At 47.9% G+C, this 18,969-nt stretch overlaps 1 protein-coding gene across 3 annotated transcripts in view; it reads right to left on the bottom strand.

Moving 5' to 3' along the window:
* LOC135915987 (uncharacterized) overlaps positions 1-18,969 on the bottom strand; it is a 118,590-nt gene that overhangs the window by 96,411 nt on the left and 3,210 nt on the right. For all 3 annotated transcript variants that reach the window (XM_065449174.1, XM_065449176.1, XM_065449175.1), the window contains exons 3-4: positions 16,161-16,268; positions 13,853-13,921 (exon numbers count right to left, since the gene is read on the bottom strand). In XM_065449174.1, coding sequence (XP_065305246.1) covers positions 13,853-13,921; positions 16,161-16,268 — 177 coding nt within the window. The remainder of the gene's footprint in view (positions 1-13,852; positions 13,922-16,160; positions 16,269-18,969) is intronic.

Below are 18,969 nucleotides of genomic sequence, written 5' to 3' on the forward strand. Positions count from 1 at the left end.
ATATTTCCTGTGCCTGTGAGGTAAATAATGTTTTTGAGGATGAATCCTTTAAGAACACAATCTTCAATTTTGATCACGTTTCTACCATAAATTACTATATAGAGGGACCTTGAAGTTATGCATCTTGATGTTCCCTCAGAGATGATCCTAACTAAAACACTCGAAAAAATTTTAAAACACTGTAAGGCATGTGTCAGTTTTTGTTACCAGGAATCTACACTGTTATTCCAAGAAGTGCATGTTCTGCAAAAAAGTATGCATACTGTTTTCGTTTCAGGTGCTATGAAAAGGAAAAAAAAATGTTTATTTTTAGATATAAAATGTTCAGCCACTTTAGAAAGAACAAAGTACTACTATAATATTACCATGTCTGTATGATATCAAGTAATTTACCAGTGCTTATTGCCACATATGCAAGTTACAATTGGCCAGAAAACACTTGTATGGAAGATTATAGATGTAATTTCATTAAATGTCCAGAGCCACAGTTATAACATACAAAGATTTTGCTTTGAAATCATATGCGCTGGACATCTTAGCCATAAAATTACTTCACGGATCTCATGCTGGTCAGTGGTATCAATAAAAGCATAGCTAAACATGCCTGAAATCAGTCACGAATTATATTAGTAGCATAGTCACTCTTTGTTATAACAAAAATGGGTTATGATTAACTAATGCATATGACGAAGTAATTTTAATTCCCCTAGGGCAAAACAATGAAATCTTCCTTACCTCAGTAAGGAGGCCTTCATTGTGGCGAGGCCACCTTATGCCACTCAAAGCTTCCTTACTGAGGGGCCCTCAGTGATAGTTTCCTTGCTGCTTCCTCAGTGTAAGGTAACTCCGAAGCTACCTTCATGCGTCCTTACGCCAGCTCCTAGCTTTGAAAGAACGCTTCACCCGACTGCTTAGCCATGAGAAGTTTGCTTGCGCATGCGCGCTGTCGCTTGCCTGCAGAGAAGCATGGGCACGGTACGTCTTGCCAGGCATGTTCATTTCAGTCCCAAGTTCGGCATGAGTAGCGTTCCTAGGCGCTGCACGATGCCGGAGTGCCAGCATTGCTGGAGCCCATCAAGTTTCGCACTATAATGTCAGTCAGTCAACAAACTTTATTAAGGTCCTAAGGAACTACTAAGCCTTAGTTGCGGGCCGCTCCCACATTGGGGCCGGAAGACCATGGTCATCCGCCAATTCGTGGGCCCTTTGGACAGCCCTTAGTTGGTCCTGGGGATCGCCGCTTTTAAGGGCCTCTTCCCAGTCTGCTTGTTTATTAAAAGATGCGTTTTGTAACGCAGAGCAATGCCAGAGCATGTGTGCTAATGAGCAATACTCTTCATTGCACTAGGGGCAGCGTGGGTCGATGTCCGGAGCAAAGCGGCTAAACTTTCCTCTTGAAGGGAAAGATCCCGTTTGTAACATTATCGATGTGGAAGATTGAGGTCTAGTTAGCTGCGGGTCTGGGAATTGCCTGCACCTAAGCTGATAGTGTTTAACTATTTCATTAAAAGAGAGTAGAGGGTCACGGTTATGCTCACAATCCCAACTGCTTCGCGTATCAGGACCATAGCGGAATGTTAGACCTCATGCCTGGTCATGAACTAGCTCATTCGCATTGGGTTTGCTGGTATGTACATTAGTTCCCATGTGCGCCGGGGACCATGCAATAGTGTGAACAGCATCAGGCGGTCTTTGCTTGATTATAGCTACCGCCTCTTTCGAGATTAGGCCAGATAGAAAGGCACGTACGGCTGATCTCGAGTCTGTAGATGTAAGGCCGCGAGGGGTCATTCATAGCTAGCGCGATGGCAGCCTGTTCAGCCGCCGCTACCGTGGTGTGTCTTACCGAGGCTGCATTAAGAATTTTTCCGCGAGGATCAGCTACAACAGCTACAAATGAATCTGTGCGCCCACACTGGGCAGCATCAACACAGGTAGTGTAGGGGTTGAAGGGACGGGCTTCGCGGATGAAAACCCAACTTGGGAGGATTTATTCTACATTATGTACAAGGAGGTGAGAGTCATGTAACAGACGTACAGTCATTACGGGCCGGCAGCAACTCGGACGCTGCGGCCCGCGGCAAGAAGTTCGAGAGAGGTGAATCAGGGAATCAGGGCATGTCCCAGAATCCTCAGGTCTCTCTGGAAGGCTTCTTATAAACCCTTCGAGCACTGTAAGTCACGTCATGTTTCACCAATGGGAGAGTCCGCTCCGATGACGCCACTTTCAGCCAATGGTAGCCGCCCGTGTCGCGGTGTCACACCTGGCGGCTTTCTGCGGTCTTGCCTCGCAGACTGGCAATGCACTTCTAACGAGGAGAAGGGGAGGGCTGCTCATGCTCCATTGTCGGATGCCCACCTGCTAATCCCGGCGGCGCACGAACTTGTTGGCACGTGAACTTGTTGCCCCAAACTTGTTTGCTCGGCCGCTCCTCTGGAATGCGCTTTCCTGCTTCTGCATTCCTCAATTAGCTGTGCTGCAATCCGATGTGGTCTGGGGAACTCGAAGTAAACGCAGGAAACAGCTCCATATCTAACAGCTCGTCCTCGCCCCGGTTGTTCTGAATGGCCGGTGAACTCAATTCGCTGGCCATGAGGAATGCTGAAAGAAGCTGCAGGGTACTGGGGTCGAGCCTCGTTTGACGAACTTCGGGATCCTTGGCCCTGGAGAACAGACGTCAAACAAACAAAACAACACAGCGCTGCCCCACGTGTAAGCGCAGGCTCTTCACCCCTGACTCGCCAGGCTATTACTGAGTCAAAATCAACCCTGATCTTTTAGTTCCCCAATTTTGACAAAGCAGTTCCAACCACCCTTCCAAACAGCTATCCATTTCTCCTCGAATGCCGACAAGACCAGAGTACTATTGTTGTTGCAAAACAAAAGGGTCGTCGACGATGCAAACAACAAATGAAAACAGCCGAACATAACTCAAGTGGCCTAACCACACGAACAGCATGTTTCCACTCTATCGCACGTAATGGTGCCACTGAACAAACTGGTCAACCTCACAAGCACGTAATCACAAGCGCACCAGCCTTGTGGTCACTAAATAGAACGCGTACTTGCATTGTAGGCAAACTTTTCATTCACGCTTACTCACGTTTCTTTCCTGAAAGTCCTACAGGACACGTGACATAAACGAACAATTAAACTTGCGGGACTTACACACTCCGCAGAATTCTTAAAATAATGCGTCTTTTAATAACTCGTTCCACGCATACTTATCAGAGAAGTCAGAATACGGCTGCCCTATACACACACGAGCAACCCACTCATAAATCTGCTTCCTTCCGTCCACACAGGACATGCGCGCTAATGGAACTAAGAACGCTTCTCAGTGCAAATCATGCACTCACTCAAATCTACGCGCTTAACCTTACAAAATTCAAAACCGCTTAAAAAGAAAGAAGGTTAAATAACACACACGCGCGTTACGATGGGCCTCTCAACAATAACCTTGACCCTCAGGTTACTCACACACGCACAAAAAAAGCCTATCTACTTATTAATGAGCATCTCGCGAGACGACATGTTTACTTAAAACGCATCTTTCAAATCTCGAGCTTCTCGAACGAAAACACAAACAAAGCTCAAACCTTACATATTGAAAGAAATCTCAGTCTCAATTCGCGAAAACTTTCCGATGCTCAAAAATAAAAAAACAACACACTTCATTTTTACGTAAGGGCTCGTGGCCTCCCTTTCCAAACGCTTACGTCTGACTCATACTTTGAGTCTGACTCGGGGTGGTCGCAGTTTCAAAGCTACTCTGGCTACGGAGGAACAACAAAAGGGCTGACTAACTATCAGCTCCCCCAAGACGTTACGGTCTCCTGCCAATTTGCGTCCTCGCGCCCCGCTTTCAACACAAACTCGATTGACCGCGTCGCTACTCCCCACCTGGTCTCGTCCTGCCACCTTGCGTTTCTTCGAACTGCACGCTGAGCTGTGAAAAGAACTACGGAACGACGAGGAGCTTAACTGCCTCGTGCCCTTTGTCCGCGTCCGTGCAGAACATTCTTCGCGGTCCCCCTTTGACCAGTGGCTTGAACGTTTTCGATGCGTCAACATCGTCCGAGACAACCGCATCTTTTTCCTCGCGCCCTGCCCATTTGGGTTTCTCGCCATTTTTGGCGGCGCTACATTAATTACCGTCTTTCGGTCTTTACCGCGCTTCTTTTTACGGCGCTTTCTCTTCGCACTCACTTTCATGTCGCCTTCTCGTGCCTCGTGCTGACCGGTACACATTTCGTCGGCCCGGATCGGTCTCTTACCCGCACAGTCTGAGTGATTTACATTTAAATCTACTCTCACTTTGCCTCGACTGGCGGACAGCCCAACCGACTCTGGCACAATGCAGCAGGCTTTACTCGAGTAAGACAACTCGCACTCTTGCGAACTGCCCTCTACTACATTGCCCAGCTCACGCTGTGAATCGGCACACAGCCTGTCGGTATCGATCGCTGTCTCACGCGCACAGTCCGAATGATTAACAACTGAATCATCCCTACCTAGGCTATCTAGACTGGCGGAGAGCCGCACCGATCCCTGAACAATGCAGTTGTTCTCTCGTGAGCTACGGAGCTCGCCACCCCGAGAGCTATTCTCAACTGCATCGTCCAGCTCGCACTTCACTTCTGCACGCAGATCTGACTCTACATGGGTGCTCGCTTCTGTCGGGTCAGCAGTACCCCTTTCTTCGCTAGCAACCTCGCTAACATTACCAGCGACGCACACGCTCGGTAACTGTGCCAATTTGTTCGCAGCTGGCCTAGCTGTCTCTACAGTCATCTGTTGGCACAGCACCTCGTCGCTCTCACTGCGGCCTTTAACGGCCTCTGTTGCCACTAAGGCATCGTTAGCAGCTAGCTTTTTCCCTTCACTTATGAATTTGCAGCCAATCTCACAGGCACTACTCTTTTCGTCGGCTTCTGGCGAAAATCTGCTAGACACTTCCTCATTCTTTCGCTCTGTACTACCTACAGAATTCTCAGACAGCCGTTGTCTCTGTGCCAATAACTGATCACAATACTGTATCTCTTTGATCAGTGCTGCCTTCTCTCTCTCATACTTTTGCTCACGCTCAAGCTTACGTTGATTCTCACGTTCGCGTGCCTTCTCACGTTCGTGACGCTGACACCTAAGAGTAAGTTCTTGAAGCTCCTGCTTCCGTTCATTCTCGCGTTCACGCTTACTCTCACTCTTAAGTTCACGACGCTCCCGCAAACGTACACGACGCACACGCTCCCGTGGCTCCTGTATCACCTCCCAAGCAAGCGCAATGCTTTTGTCATCATTGCCACTATCATTAATCGCCTTTATGATAGCTGGCGTTTCCATCCGTTCGTCCGCCTCAACTCCCAAATCGTCGCACACCAACAACAAGTCCAACCTCGTCAACCTTCTAAGATCCATGGCAGCTGCCCCGACAGGTGGTTAAAACTGTTTTCCTTAATTAATTTGTACAAACACACAATGCAACAAATTCCCGATTCCCAGAACTATCAAAATTGAACACACAACCTTTGAGTCTGGCGAATCATAAGGAAAAAAACCACGCGCTCACTTACGGTTGCAGCACCCTGCCATCCGGTTCATTCGTCCGCTGTTCCCGGTTCCTCCGGACTCTCTGGGTCGAAGGCTCGCTCCTTCTTCGCTACTCCCAGTTTCTTCGGACCTCTTTCGACGAAGGCTCTCTCTTCTTCGTTCTTCCCGGTTCCTTAGGATCTCTCTCGACGAAGGTTTATCCGTAGAGCTGCCACCAGCTGATGCATTCGGAGGCGATCCTACCGCTGCCAACCAGATGTCGGGGTTGAGACGACGGACGTCGGGATGGAAACCCAAACTTGGGAGGGTTTATTCTACATTATTTACAAGGAGGTGAGCGTCAATTAACAGTCGTACAGACATTACGGGCCGGCAGCAACTCGGACGCTGCGGCCCGCGGCAAGAAGTTCGAGAGAGGTGAATCAGGGAATCAGGGCATATCCCAGACTCCTCAGGTCTCTCTGGAAGGCTTCTTATAAACCCTTCGAGCACTGTAAGTCACGTCATGTTTCACCAATGGGAGAGTCCGCTCCGATGACGCCACTTTCAGCCAATGGTAGCCGCCCGTGTCGCGGTGTCACACCTGGCGGCTTTCTGCGGTCTTGCCTCGCAGACTGGCAATGCACTTCTAACGAGGAGAAGGGGAGGGCTGCTCATGCTCCATTGTCGGATGCCCACCTGCTAATCCCGGCGGCGCACGAACTTGTTGGCACGTGAACTTGTTGCCCCAAACTTGTTTGCTCGGCCGCTCCTCTGGAATGCGCTTTCCTGCTTCTGCATTCCTCAATTAGCTGTGCTGCAATCCGATGTGGTCTGGGGAACTCAAAGTAAACGCAGGAAACAGCTCCATATCTAACAGTAGTTAATTGCAGGCTTTTGTGCATAAAGTCAATGCGAGAGCGGGCTCGTGCCTTGCGTCTAGGTGCATTATATTGGGAATGTACATTCCGAGGAAAAGGGCTAACTTGAAAGGTTGCCCTAACGGTGTGAGAGAGCATGATGGCATCCTCGTCGACGGCCAAGGGGGCCAGACCTGCGGACATTAATATGCTTCTGCTTGCCTTCGAAGACGAGAAGCGGATGATTTGTGTCGTTCTTTGTGCTTCGATTACCTCCGTCAGGGTATTATGAACCGTTAATTGTAGGAGCTTCTCTGTGCTGGTGCTAGTGGGAATTTCTAGTATGCGTTTAATGCTTTTTCTCATCAGCGCATCAATTTTGGCCCCCTCCGAGCGGGACCAGTTAAGCGCCGATGCTACGTAGTTTATGTGACTCATGAGGAACGCATGATACAGCCTAAGGAGGTTGCTCTCACTGAGGCCGCCTCTGCAGTTCGAGACTCTTGTGATTAATCAGAGCATGTTTTCCATTTTTTACTTGATGCGGACAACAGTTTGATTGTTCCTTCCCTTTGGATTTAGGATCAGACCTAGAATCCTGACTGATTCGACTCTAGAGACCATCTGACCAGATTCTACGTATAGGTTAATAGGAATCTGTTCGAGAGGGGTAGAGTGTCTCTTGCCCCTGCGATCCAGTCTATAAAGCAGTAGTTCTGACTTTGATGGTGATAGAGTCCCGTCCCTTTTAAGTACTCTTCCGTAATATCCAAGGCCTCCTGAAGGGCACGCTCCACGGCCCCCTCGGACCCCCCACTGCTCCAAACGGTGATGTCGTCCGCATAGAGCGCATAATTGGCGCCCTTGACCCTAGCCAGCCTTTCCAAGAGGCCTTTCATCACTATATTGAAAAGGAGGGGTGAGATTACTGCACCTTGCGAAGTGCCCTTAGCCCCTAACTTGAACTTGTCGGATCTTAGTTGACCGATTTTAATAGTGGCTTTACGGTCCCTTAAGAAAGAGCTGACGTAAGCGTGAAAGCGTTTCCCTAAGTTTAAGTGCGAGATGGATTCCAGAATGAATCTGTGTGTGATGGTGTCAAAGGCTTTGGCGAGATCTAACACCAAAATGCCTCTGACATCCCTGGTGTTCACGTCAATTATCTGCCTTTTGATGAGACACGTGACATCTTGTGCAGATAGAGAAGGCCTGAAGCCTACCATGTTATACGGGAACAGTTCTCGTTCCCCGATGTATCTCGTTACTCTCGCATGGAAGATGTGCTCAGCCACCTTGCCCACGCAGGACGTGAGCGAGATTGGTCTAAGGTTCTCAGGTGCGAGCGTTTTACCTGATTTTGGGATAAGGACCACAGAGGCTGTTTTCGAGTCCTCTGGGACTCAGCCAGTTTCCCACATGCTGTTGATCTATTCCGTAAGCTTCTCAATTGCTTCCTCAACGAGGTTACGCAGGAGTATGTTGGAGATACCATCCGGCCCGGGCGCCGAGCGGCCGTTTAGCTTGTGTAGCACCTTTCTGACTTCGGCTTTAGTCACCGGGGCATCAAGCTTCTCTATGGGTTCACCTGTATACTCTGGGTAGTCCTCGTGCCCCATGGGGCCTACGGGGAGATACCTGTCTGCTAGGCTCTGAAGTATGTCTACATCTGTTAGCCCCTTTCCTTTAAGATGGTGAATTATTCTATCAATAGCTAAGCACTGATTGCTTTTGGATTGTGAGTCATTTAACAGTTGCTTCAGGAGGTTCCATTTGCCTCCCGTACGCGTCTGTCCATCAATTGCCAAGCAAACCTCGTTCCACTGCTGCTGGCTCAACTCTTGGCAATACGCTTCGATTTCACAATTTAACATCGCTACTTTCTTACGCAGCCTCCGATTGAGCCTCTGCGTTTGCCATCTGGCAAGTAAGGAGTTCTTGGCCTCTACCAGGTGCACCAAGTGCGCATCCATCCTGTTGACATTTAAGTCAGTTTTGACTGTTTTAGTAACAGCCTTGACGTCCTCTTTAAGAGGTTCTCAAAGGACTCGTACTCTTCAAGTCCTCTCCCCGGTGTTTACGGAAGGCATCCCCAGTCTACTACGGTGAGCGCCCTAAGTGGGGCTGCAGCCACTTCAAGAGAAATCTCCACAATAAAATGGTCACTTCCCAGGTTTTCTTACTTACTATGCCAACTAACAGAGGTGGCATTTTTAACGAAGGCCAGATCCGGCATGGTGCCCCGCGAGACTGAATTACCGATGCGCGTGGGAAACTGTGGGCCCGTAACTAGCTCTAATGAGCAGTTTGTAACGGCTTGAAGCAGATTTAATCCTTTAGGGGAGTGTCTCACATAACCCCACGCCTGATGCGCTGCGTTGAAGTCTCCAGCTACCACAAGTGGAGCATCCCTTGCTTTTGCCGCCGCCTTGGCTATAATTGACAAGAATGTCTGGCGATGGTCTTTCGGGGAACTGTAAATGTTTAAAATGAAAACGCTGTTTTTAAGCCAGCTGCTGGGAATGATTTCAATAAGCATTACCTCCGCCCTCGTGTTGCCCAACTGCAAATTGTGCTCTTGAAAGGAGCACTTCTTCGCAACTAGGACCGCCAGGCCGAGTTTGCCCTTTCTGGTTGCCGAGATAGCTCGATAACCTGGAAATGACGAAATTTCAGTTCTAGTTTCCTGTAGTAAGATAACATGTGGTTTGTTCGACTGTGTCGCGATAAATTGCTGCAGTGGGGCCTTTTGCCTCTGAAAACTGGCCTTGAGGCTAGCGTTTTCTTCCAAGAGCTGTGTTACTCGGGGATCTTCCCTATGCTCTGGCAATGTTACCTGCGTTACCTTTTTTGGCACCTTGTCTGTCTTGGGCTTGACTCGGTTCGCCCATGAGGGTCCTTCGTGGATGGGCGCCCGAGATTGGGAATGCCGCTTGGAGTGGGAAGGTCCTCTGGAGTAGGAGCGGCCCCTGAAGCGAGACTGGGGGCGCCCTCTGGAGAGGCTGCATTGACGAGCCGCTGGCGTCAGCGAACGCGCACGTCCAGGCGCGCTTGTCAGGCTGGAGTAACGTGAACGAACTTCTTGGGCAGCCTGTGACTTCTTGGCGCGCCTGCGCTGGTGTTGTCTTTGTCGTACGAACTATGTAGGGCAGCTGAAATCATTGCTTGCACTTGCAGTCCGCAGTGAGGTGCGGACCCCCCAGCTGGAACACTTTGGCGTGCACTGATGATCTTCAGCAGGGGAGGCTACACCGCATCCTTTGCATTTCTTCCAGCTTGGGTTCGGGCACACATCAGCTCGATGTCTTAAATCGCCACAGTTGTAACACACTTCCACTTTTCTGTATAGCAGGGCAGCATGCCCGCCCCACACGACGTAGTTCGGCACTCTAATACCTTCGAAGAGCACCACCACCGTCGTAGTAGTCTTGATGCGTCTCACCTTGAGTGCTTTTGGGTTCCGTTGGTTAACAAGCATTGTCCGCAGCTGAGCATCGCTGAAGTCGGCGTCGACCTCGCGAACGACTCACTTGCATGTGTTGTCCGAAGCGGCTAAATAAGCTGCCACGTCGTACTTGCCTTCCCTGAGGTGTATCTGCTGAATGGACGCGTCGGCGCACGCATTCTTCCTCGCCGGCGTAGAAACTACGAGAATGTTCTGAGCAGCGTTGGGGCAGATGATGTCTTCACCCACTTCGTCCAGAGCTAAGGCCGCCGCCATGGCCAAAGCTTGGGCTAGTCGAATCGTACTGACTTTCTTAATGTTGAGGCCTCCTCTTGGCCTGACGATGATGCGTATGTGGTCTCAAGGCATTTTCGGAAGCCTTGAGGCGTTCACGAACTGCTTCATCGCGCTCTGTCGGGTGGCAGTGCGGCGGCCACCTTTTCCGCCATTGTGTGTCTCCGTGCTGGCTGTCGACTTCGGAGTCTCCAGTCGAGCCTTCTTGTTTCTGCCCACTGCTGTGGTCCAGCCCGGGCAATTCACTTCACAGGGGTCGATCTCGACCCCTTCCACCATCTTAACTTCAGGCATTTCGCCCCACAACGTCGAGTAGGCCGTGGCTTACCACAGATGCCGCACCGACGCTAGGCTGCGTCTGGTAGTGTGAGCCGACGAACACCGTGGTTGGTATTTCAAAGTCTTTCAAATTGTCGAAAAGCTCACCTACCAACAAGAGTTTGGTATGGGCTGGTTCCTTGCTACATACTGCGCCGAATGATGCACAACTTTCCAGGATTTGGCAAAAAAATTCACCAAGATCATTTGAAGAAGCAGGAGCCGATATTTGCGCGTCTGCACTACTCGGCGCCCCCTCAGAATCTCGCGCTATAATGTGGTACTTTTTTACGTTTAGTATACAAAACTAGAAGAAAGCGTGCATGCGTCTCTATATTAGCACTTCCATTTAAAAATTATGCGACTATACAACATCTACTTATTGAATAATTGTGTTAGCGTAAAGCTTTTAAGAGATCCTCTTGAACCCAGGCATGCAGCAACCGTTCCTTACGCGAGGACAGGTGAAGGGAACTTTCAGAGTACGCTTGCTTCCTCCATCAGTCTTTCGCTGTAAGGAGGCCTCACGTAACGTTAGGAAGCAGTCGAAAGGAAAGGAACGTTTCATTGTTTGGGCCCTAGAAATTCCTCTAGGAACCCATTTGAATATTCTTATTATGTGAAAATTCCAGTTAAATGGATATAACAAAATTTTTTGTTCAGATTGACGATTTACTGATTACTTTTGCGCCAATAGGGCCAAAATCTGGTGCTGCACACTGCTAGTTACCCATCCGATTCAGCAGTTCCAAATTCCCAGAACTGCCAGCCCCCTGGCAAAATGCCAACCCAGCTGCACTATTGTCAGTGGCCATGTGACACATGCATGCACACTACACCCACATCTGGCTCACACTCCGGACTCCCACACCTCTCTTGTGCTCTGTGCACTCAGCACATTGTACCTTGTTTGAATGTCATGAAATGAAACGAGAACAGCTGAACGCCTGGCTTGTGCTACGTGAAGGAAGAATACTTCAGTACACGCTGCGCCATCTAATCGCAGCCACGATAAACAGCTGCAAGCACAGTCAACACATTTCTTTTGCATTCTGGGACTGTATTTTATAATGAGCCACTTAATTTTCCATTCTTTCTTCCCTTCATCATTGACTCAGATGAATTCACACTGCCATATCTATCGGGATTGGGCACTCAGCACAACTTTCTCCCCTCCTCCCCCCCCCCACACACAGAGACAGACAGACAGACAGACAGACAGAGACAGACAGACAGAGACAGACAGAGACAGACTTTGTAGTTTTTATGCTTCTGGCTCTTTATGGGAGGAGAGTTACTTGGGCCTCGGGCCTCTAGGGCTTGCTGCTGTCTTACTGAGCAGACAAAATGGGCCACTGGGTATGTGCCCGAACAGACAACTTGGGTCACTTGGTATGTGCCCAAACAGAAAACTTCAGCACTGCATATACATGACGCTGGTATGTACCCATTCTTGGTCAATCCCCAGTAATGGATGTGCCAAGGAGACACGAGGAGTATGTGACCATTAACGTATGAAATCGATAGCACTACATTCAGATCAGACATCTCTGCATTGAGCGCAGCTGCTTGATTGCAGCTGCTAGGTCATTGCAACAAAGTTGCAGACAGGATACTATGAATGAGGGGGTTGCTACAGGGCTTCAACTGGTGTGCTTTAGCTGCAACGAGGTATACCATATATACTCATGTAATGGACAAAATATCTCCCCAAAAATATATTTAGAAATTACGTGTGTATAGGCCACACCCTTGATATTCTAGAAGGTTGGCAGTGTTATTATGTGGCGTGAGAATTTGGAAGCTTCTTTTTTTTTTAATCGGTGGCAAAACAAGGCAGCTGTGCTGTTTTTTAGCACCTCCAGGTAGCTAAAGCACAGCCTCCGAGATTTAGCAGCTGCCTCTGAAATGCTGCCGTTGCTGGTCTGTGGGGCGTCACCATTTATTCCAGGAACAGCCAAGAATGGTCAGAGCCAGTACAAGCGAGTACTGTAGTTCAGTAAAGGCAACTACTACCGAGAAGAAAAAAGAAAAAAAAACGTGTCCTATTCTTCGTGTAATGGCCGCACCCCAAATTTTCACCCTCTATCTCGGAGAAAAAAACCTGCGGCCATTATATGAGTATACAGTAAAACCTCGTTAAACCGTACCCGCTTAAACAGTAGTTTCATTTTAAAAGTAGTAAAGTCAAATCCCCAACTCAGCAGCCATTGAACATAATGTGTTTTGTTTCCGCATAAACCGTACCAGCTTATTGCGTACGTATCGGTTAACATGTAGTGTTTCCACTTTTCGTCGCGCAAGCACGGCGGTGCGTCATCTCCATCAGGCGGCCCGGCAGAAGAAGAAGTCTCAGAAATCAACACAACGGCCTCCAAGCGCCCCGTGCATTTCCGCATTAAGCCACATCAACATCAACATCATTTCGGCGCCGTGCCAGAGAGCATTGTGGCGTTGTGCAAGCGAGAACTGCGTCATGCCGAAACTCGGATATAAAAGACGCTGCCTGCTTAGCTTAGAAGAAAACTTAGACTTCGTTCGTGCTATCAAATGTGATGCAAAAAGTCGGTGCCGGCACGCGACATGGGTCTACTGTTGACTACCGCGTGTGGCATTTGGAATGCGAAGAAGTTGCACGGCAGTGCTGCTAAGACTGCAAAGAAATGTCGGCTACGAGGTTCGACTTCTCACCATCGTTGCCTTTGTTGTTGTCGAAGCGTTGCCTAGTGACAGTGATAAGAACATGGAAAGCGACAGCACGGACGATTCAGGCCCGACAGTGGCAGAAGCTGCGTGTTACGTCAGCCTCACAAATGCAATCGTCGTGACGAGAACTGCACCATGCAATGAAAAGGTGCCCCACAACTTCTGCAACGCTACCGTGCCCGCACACGGAGGATATGCAACACTAACAAGGAATCTTCAATGCGAGTGTTTGCTGAGGGGGCTGGTTGAAAAGCTGGCTCACAGCTTCAGTAAGTTAGAGGCCGCTGTCGTCGCTGCTAGGCCACCACGGCATCGAACGAAAATAACACCTTTGTTGTGCGAAGTAAATAAATACTGCATGTTTTTTTCCCCTTTCATCGCACTCTCTCCAAGTTCTGTTTTTGACAGGTAAGTGGCCGATCTCATGCTATTTCGGTTAAGCAGTACTACCGTCTAGTACGTACTTTTTCTGAGCTCCCGCCACCTACGGTTTAACGAGGTTTCACTGCTTACGGTACTATGTCATATTATTTGGCCTTGTGTTTGGCAGTGAGACTGCCACTTTGTCCGTCTGCTTATGTGCCCATAAGGTTTCGTTTTTTGTGGATAGCATAGAGATATACAACAGGTCACACAAGAGAGCTGCTGCTGACACTGATGAGCATCTTCAATTGTTTCTTTTTTTTGCAAAATGAAACTTACATTTTTCTCTTGCTGCCACTGGCCAATTTGCAGACGTCGCCGAGTAATGATTTCAGCTGCCTCCAACGTCTGTAATTAATAAAACGCAATGAAGCCCGCACAGCACACTTACCAAAAGGCTTAAAAAAATGCTGCCAGCCCTATTTCGTTCAACATACTTTTTAGCCTGAACATCAGTATCTACAAAGCATTTGAGCACATACGCTGAAAGGCAAAGCTCAAGGAGGTTAGAATTTAAGAGGCTATGATCCAGTTGAGAATTAAACCTTGATTGTGCTTTTACTGGTGGAGCCAATACTGTGTGCGGGGGAGAGAGAGAGAGAGCACTGTCACAGTAGCAAAGAATACGATGCCTGTGGTGGCTGCTGACTGGTGGCTGGTTCTTCGCGTCTTGTCTCCCCATTTTCCAGTGTTCAAGGCATTGCTTTGTCACAGCAATTGTCACCGGCTGTAAAGGCCCTGAGGCTTCATCAAATCCGAGTGTTCCGGCAGGGATGCCTTAGGACGGTTCATGCTGACGTGATCATATTGTAGCACGATGTGCTCAATTGTTTCTTCTGCGTTCCGACACGCTCGGCACAACATACTACACACCCCTTCATCAAATGCTCTCTGTCGTACTAGCTCCTGCTCTCGCCTCGAAAAGCAGCAAGCTTCCGACACTTATTGTACAAGTGGACTGGCTAAGGACCACAAAAGTGCCACCTCATAGTGACAAATTTATCTACTCTGGCTATACAGGGAGTGTGCAATGAGATGGTGGCACAGCCCTGGTGGCGCACTGAAATATTGTCTTGCTTAATAGCTGTAGAGACAGCAAGCGAGACAGCACACACGCTATTTGTGACTTTTCTAATAAAATAGGAAAATAGCTGCATCCTAAAAAGTACAATACAGTTCTTGTTAGTACTGCGGTGACTCAATGAGGACTGAGAGTTTTGGCACTGCACTTTATTTGTAACGGGACCCTGCTTATCTCAACCTTAAAATGATTAGGGATGGGTAATGACTGAGAATTGCTGTAGGCTAATGACCTGGGCTTTCTGCTTTCTCTACTATACGTAGAGAAACTATACGTAGAGCTAAACTATGTGTGAAAACAAAAACTGTCTGGCATTACACGGTTTGCCATGTGCATGCTAAATATTGGGAAATTTAAAATTGCAGTTTTTTGCTTAGAGAACTGCTATCCAGCCCTTTCAAAAATGACATACTGCAAAACTGGAAGAAATGAGCCTAGAATTTATAACCTCCTTTAAGTTTATGTTATCTATTACAGCTGCCAGAGAGTTAGAATAGTGCAGTGGCATCAGTTAAGGCAAATAGACACTCTCAGTAAAAGTTTATGATTACAAGGTTTCACACAAAGGATGCAGGTGTTATGACTGCTTGCTGCTTGCTACAGCTATATCAAACAGATTTCCATGACTAACTTGGCTATCATATACCATTGCAATATGTCTGCATGCAGATGAAATGTCAGCTATTCTGAATACATATATAGAAAAGGCGGAGCTACGAAAGTCTGCTCAACAGAGGCACACTCACATTCACTTGATGAATATATAACGCAGTCCCTGCAGCCAGTAAACGAAGCGAAGTAAGCAAGGACAGCGGGGCAAAACTTTGCTGGCAGTGTCAAATGTGCATGACTTCACTTTCGGAGCCACGCCTGTCGTCGCATTGACGCTAGATATTGTGCGTGCCACAAGCATTGCATTGCGCACTTGCTTTTGCTAGTCTGCTTCAATGCTGCGGCAGTTTGCACTAGCATAGCTTTGTGCTTGTCACACTTTAGTGTTCCAAGGCTATGCTGGGAGTGAGGCACATAAAACTGACAACATATATTAACCTGATCACAAGCATCTACTGCTTGTTTTAAAAATACAATAAGGTAATATTGAAGCAATAGATGTCACCCATACAAAGTTCTTTGGATGCCTGAAACTGGTTATGCTCGGATGACTGGCTTCAAATATTGCGGCAAAGTACAAGTAATGCCATTGCCCGTAGATGCCGATTTTTCTGATGCTGATGCATGCGAAAGTGACAGAGAATATTACTGGCGGCATTTCGGAAAGGCTCCATGTAGTCTACGGGTGGCCAGTGGGCTTCAATGTTCATGATTTCGCTTACCTCAAAACTCTGCTTATCACAACATTTCTAGCAGTTTTAACAGCATCGAGTTAACGGGGTTTTATCAATGCGACTGCAACCCAGCAATTCCATCAGTCATATAAAAGCGTGCTGCAAAACATTTTAAAGTTGCAAAATGCATTTCATGGCTAAAATGGAGGTGCAACAATACCTTGCTAGCAGACATCTCCAAAACACTGTCAAAGTGTTTTGGCGACTTCTGTGGTGGTGGTGTAGGCATCAGTTCTGTCCCTTCAGTCTCTTCATTCTTCGGCAAGTTCTGCAAATAAATGTACAAATTATGTTGCACAACACCAGCAATACCATATTAAAAAGAAATGAAACTGCCTTTTGACATCATTGGCTGAGCTGTTACATGAAGCCCTGGCCTGCTTTAACTGTGTCACCATGTGCATAAAACTAGACGCATCCCTTGTTGGACTGCCTACTTCTGGCAGAGTGTGGGCACTCTCCACTGAAGCTACATGGATGATGCAGCAGTGATTGCACTATTCTAGGTCTTTATGGCCATGATGTGCCAAATCTTGGTAGTCTGTAAAAACCTTGCCAATACTTTTTCTTATGCGGCTATCGGCACTCTTGTGGCATGCTACACACAAAGCTAGAATCACTAGAACTAGAAGCACTTATCTAAGCACCTTTCCACACTGCCTGCAACACCTATCATGTTTGGTGAATGGAGCAATGAGGAACACAGTGTATGTACACAGGAAATTTCTCTGCGAAGATGGCAATGTGACGACACAAACTAGCCTTCTGCCACTTCGACTGCCTGCGTCTGCCAGCATGGGGTACAATACTGAGCACATTACACAAGCCAGCATTTCTTTGCAGAATGAACACACCTACCTACCAACCTTCCTGAATACATCTTATTTCGTGAACACATTCATCATCATCATCATCAGCCTAGTTACGCCCACTGCAGGGCAAAGGCCTCTCCCATACTTCTCCAACTACCCCGGTTATGTACTAATTGTGGCCATGTTGTCCCTGCAAACGTCTTAATGTCATCCGCCCACCTAACTTTCTGCCGACCCCTGCTACGCTTCCCTTCCCTTGGAATCCAGTCCGTAACCCTTAATGACCATCGGTTATCTTCCCTCCTCATTACATGTCCGGCCCATGCCCATTTCTTTTTCTTGATTTCAACTAAGATGTCATTTACCCGCATTTGTTGCCTCACCCAATCTGCTCTTTTCTTATCCCTTAACGTTACACCCATCATTCTTCTTTCCATAGCTTGTTGCGTTGTCCTCAATTTCAGCAGAACCCTTTTCGCAAACCTCCAGGTTTCTGCCCCATATGTGAGTACTAATAACACACAGCTGTTTTTTTTTTTCTTTAATTGCGATGAAGGCTTGCCCTTAAGGCATAATTCTTGGAGCGTATATGTGTATTATATGTGTGCTGTGAGGCCTGTGTTGTGTATGAATTGAAGCAGTGTTTTGTGAAATCTGTTGTCATGTATCCAGCGGTCATAGCTGGTTGTCACACTGTAGCGGAGGCCGGCTTGCAGTAGGAGACGCGAGCGTTCCGATTGTAAACCCGTACATGTCCATATTAGGTGGTATGCATCCGATTCCACCACAGGAACGGAGCAGTATGGACATGTAGCACCCAGTGGTAAATGCGACCAGTTCCGCCGTGAGACAACAGCCGGTGTAAGGGCCACCCCGGCCCGAAGCCTCCTAAGCACAACTTCCTCCGCCCTAGTAAGGTGAAGGGGGAGGGAGCAGACACACAGTGGGATAAGAGCGCGTGTGTCCTGCCGGAGAACATTTTTACGGGTTCGCAGCGAGTTACGGGGTTGGGGTGGGAGGGGAATAGGTGGAGGATCAGGATTAGGAGGGCAGTGTGCCTGCTGGTCAGCAGCAATGTTGTGAGGGTTCGCTGAATGGCCTTGAATCCAGTGTACCTTGACGCAAGTAGCTGTCTTACTATTCATAGTGTGTATTCTCTCGCAGATTTCCATCGCCTTATCAACCTTCTTGAGTTCCTGAATAGCCGCTAAAGAATCCGTGAAGATATCTAGTTTCTTGATGGTAGGCAGCTTAGATGTCGCATCTTGCACAGCGTCGTGGATGGCTTGAAGTTCCATTACTAGAGCACTGGCTTCCGTAGATAAATAGCGCTGGTGGCCACTGATGAAATTATGCGTAGTACTCAGGAATGATGTCCTTCCGCCGTCTGGGACACACAGCTGTTATACACTTTCCTTTTGAGGGATAGTGGCAACCTGCTGTTCATGATTTGAGAATGCCTGCCAAACGCACCCCAGCCCATTCTTATTCTTCTGGTTATTTCAGTCTCATGATCCGGATCCGTGGTCACTACCTGCCCTAAGTAGATGTATTCCCTTACCACTTCCAGTGCCTCGCTACCTATCGTAAACTGCTGTTCTCTTCCGAGACTGTTAAACATTACTTTAGTTTTCTGCAGATTAATTTTCAGACCCACCCTTCTGCTTTGCCTCTCCAGGTCAGTGAGCATGCATTGCAATTGGTCGCCTGAGTTACTAAGCAAGGCAATATCATCAGCGAATCGCAAGTTGCTAAGGTATTCTCCATTAACTTTTATCCCCAATTCTTCCCACTCCAGGTCTCTGAATACCTCCTGTAAACATGCTGTGAATACCATTGGAGAGATCGTATCTCCCTGTCTGACGCCTTTCTTTATTGGGATTTTGTTGCTTTCTTCGTGGAGGACTACGGTGGCTGTAGAGCCACTATAGATATCTTCCAGTATTTTTACATATGGCTCATCTACACCCCGATTCCGTATGCCGCCATGACTGTTGAGGTTTCGACTAAATCAAACGCTTTTTCGTAGTCAATGAAAGCTATATATAAGGGTTGGTTATATTCTGCACATTTCTCTATCACTTGATTGATAGTGTGAATATGGTCTATTGTTGAGTAGCCTTTACGGAATCCTGCCTGGTCCTTTGGTTGACAGAA

This window comes from Dermacentor albipictus, chromosome 1 (genome assembly GCF_038994185.2).
Source record: "Dermacentor albipictus isolate Rhodes 1998 colony chromosome 1, USDA_Dalb.pri_finalv2, whole genome shotgun sequence".
Classification (NCBI taxonomy): Eukaryota; Metazoa; Arthropoda; class Arachnida; order Ixodida; family Ixodidae; genus Dermacentor; species Dermacentor albipictus.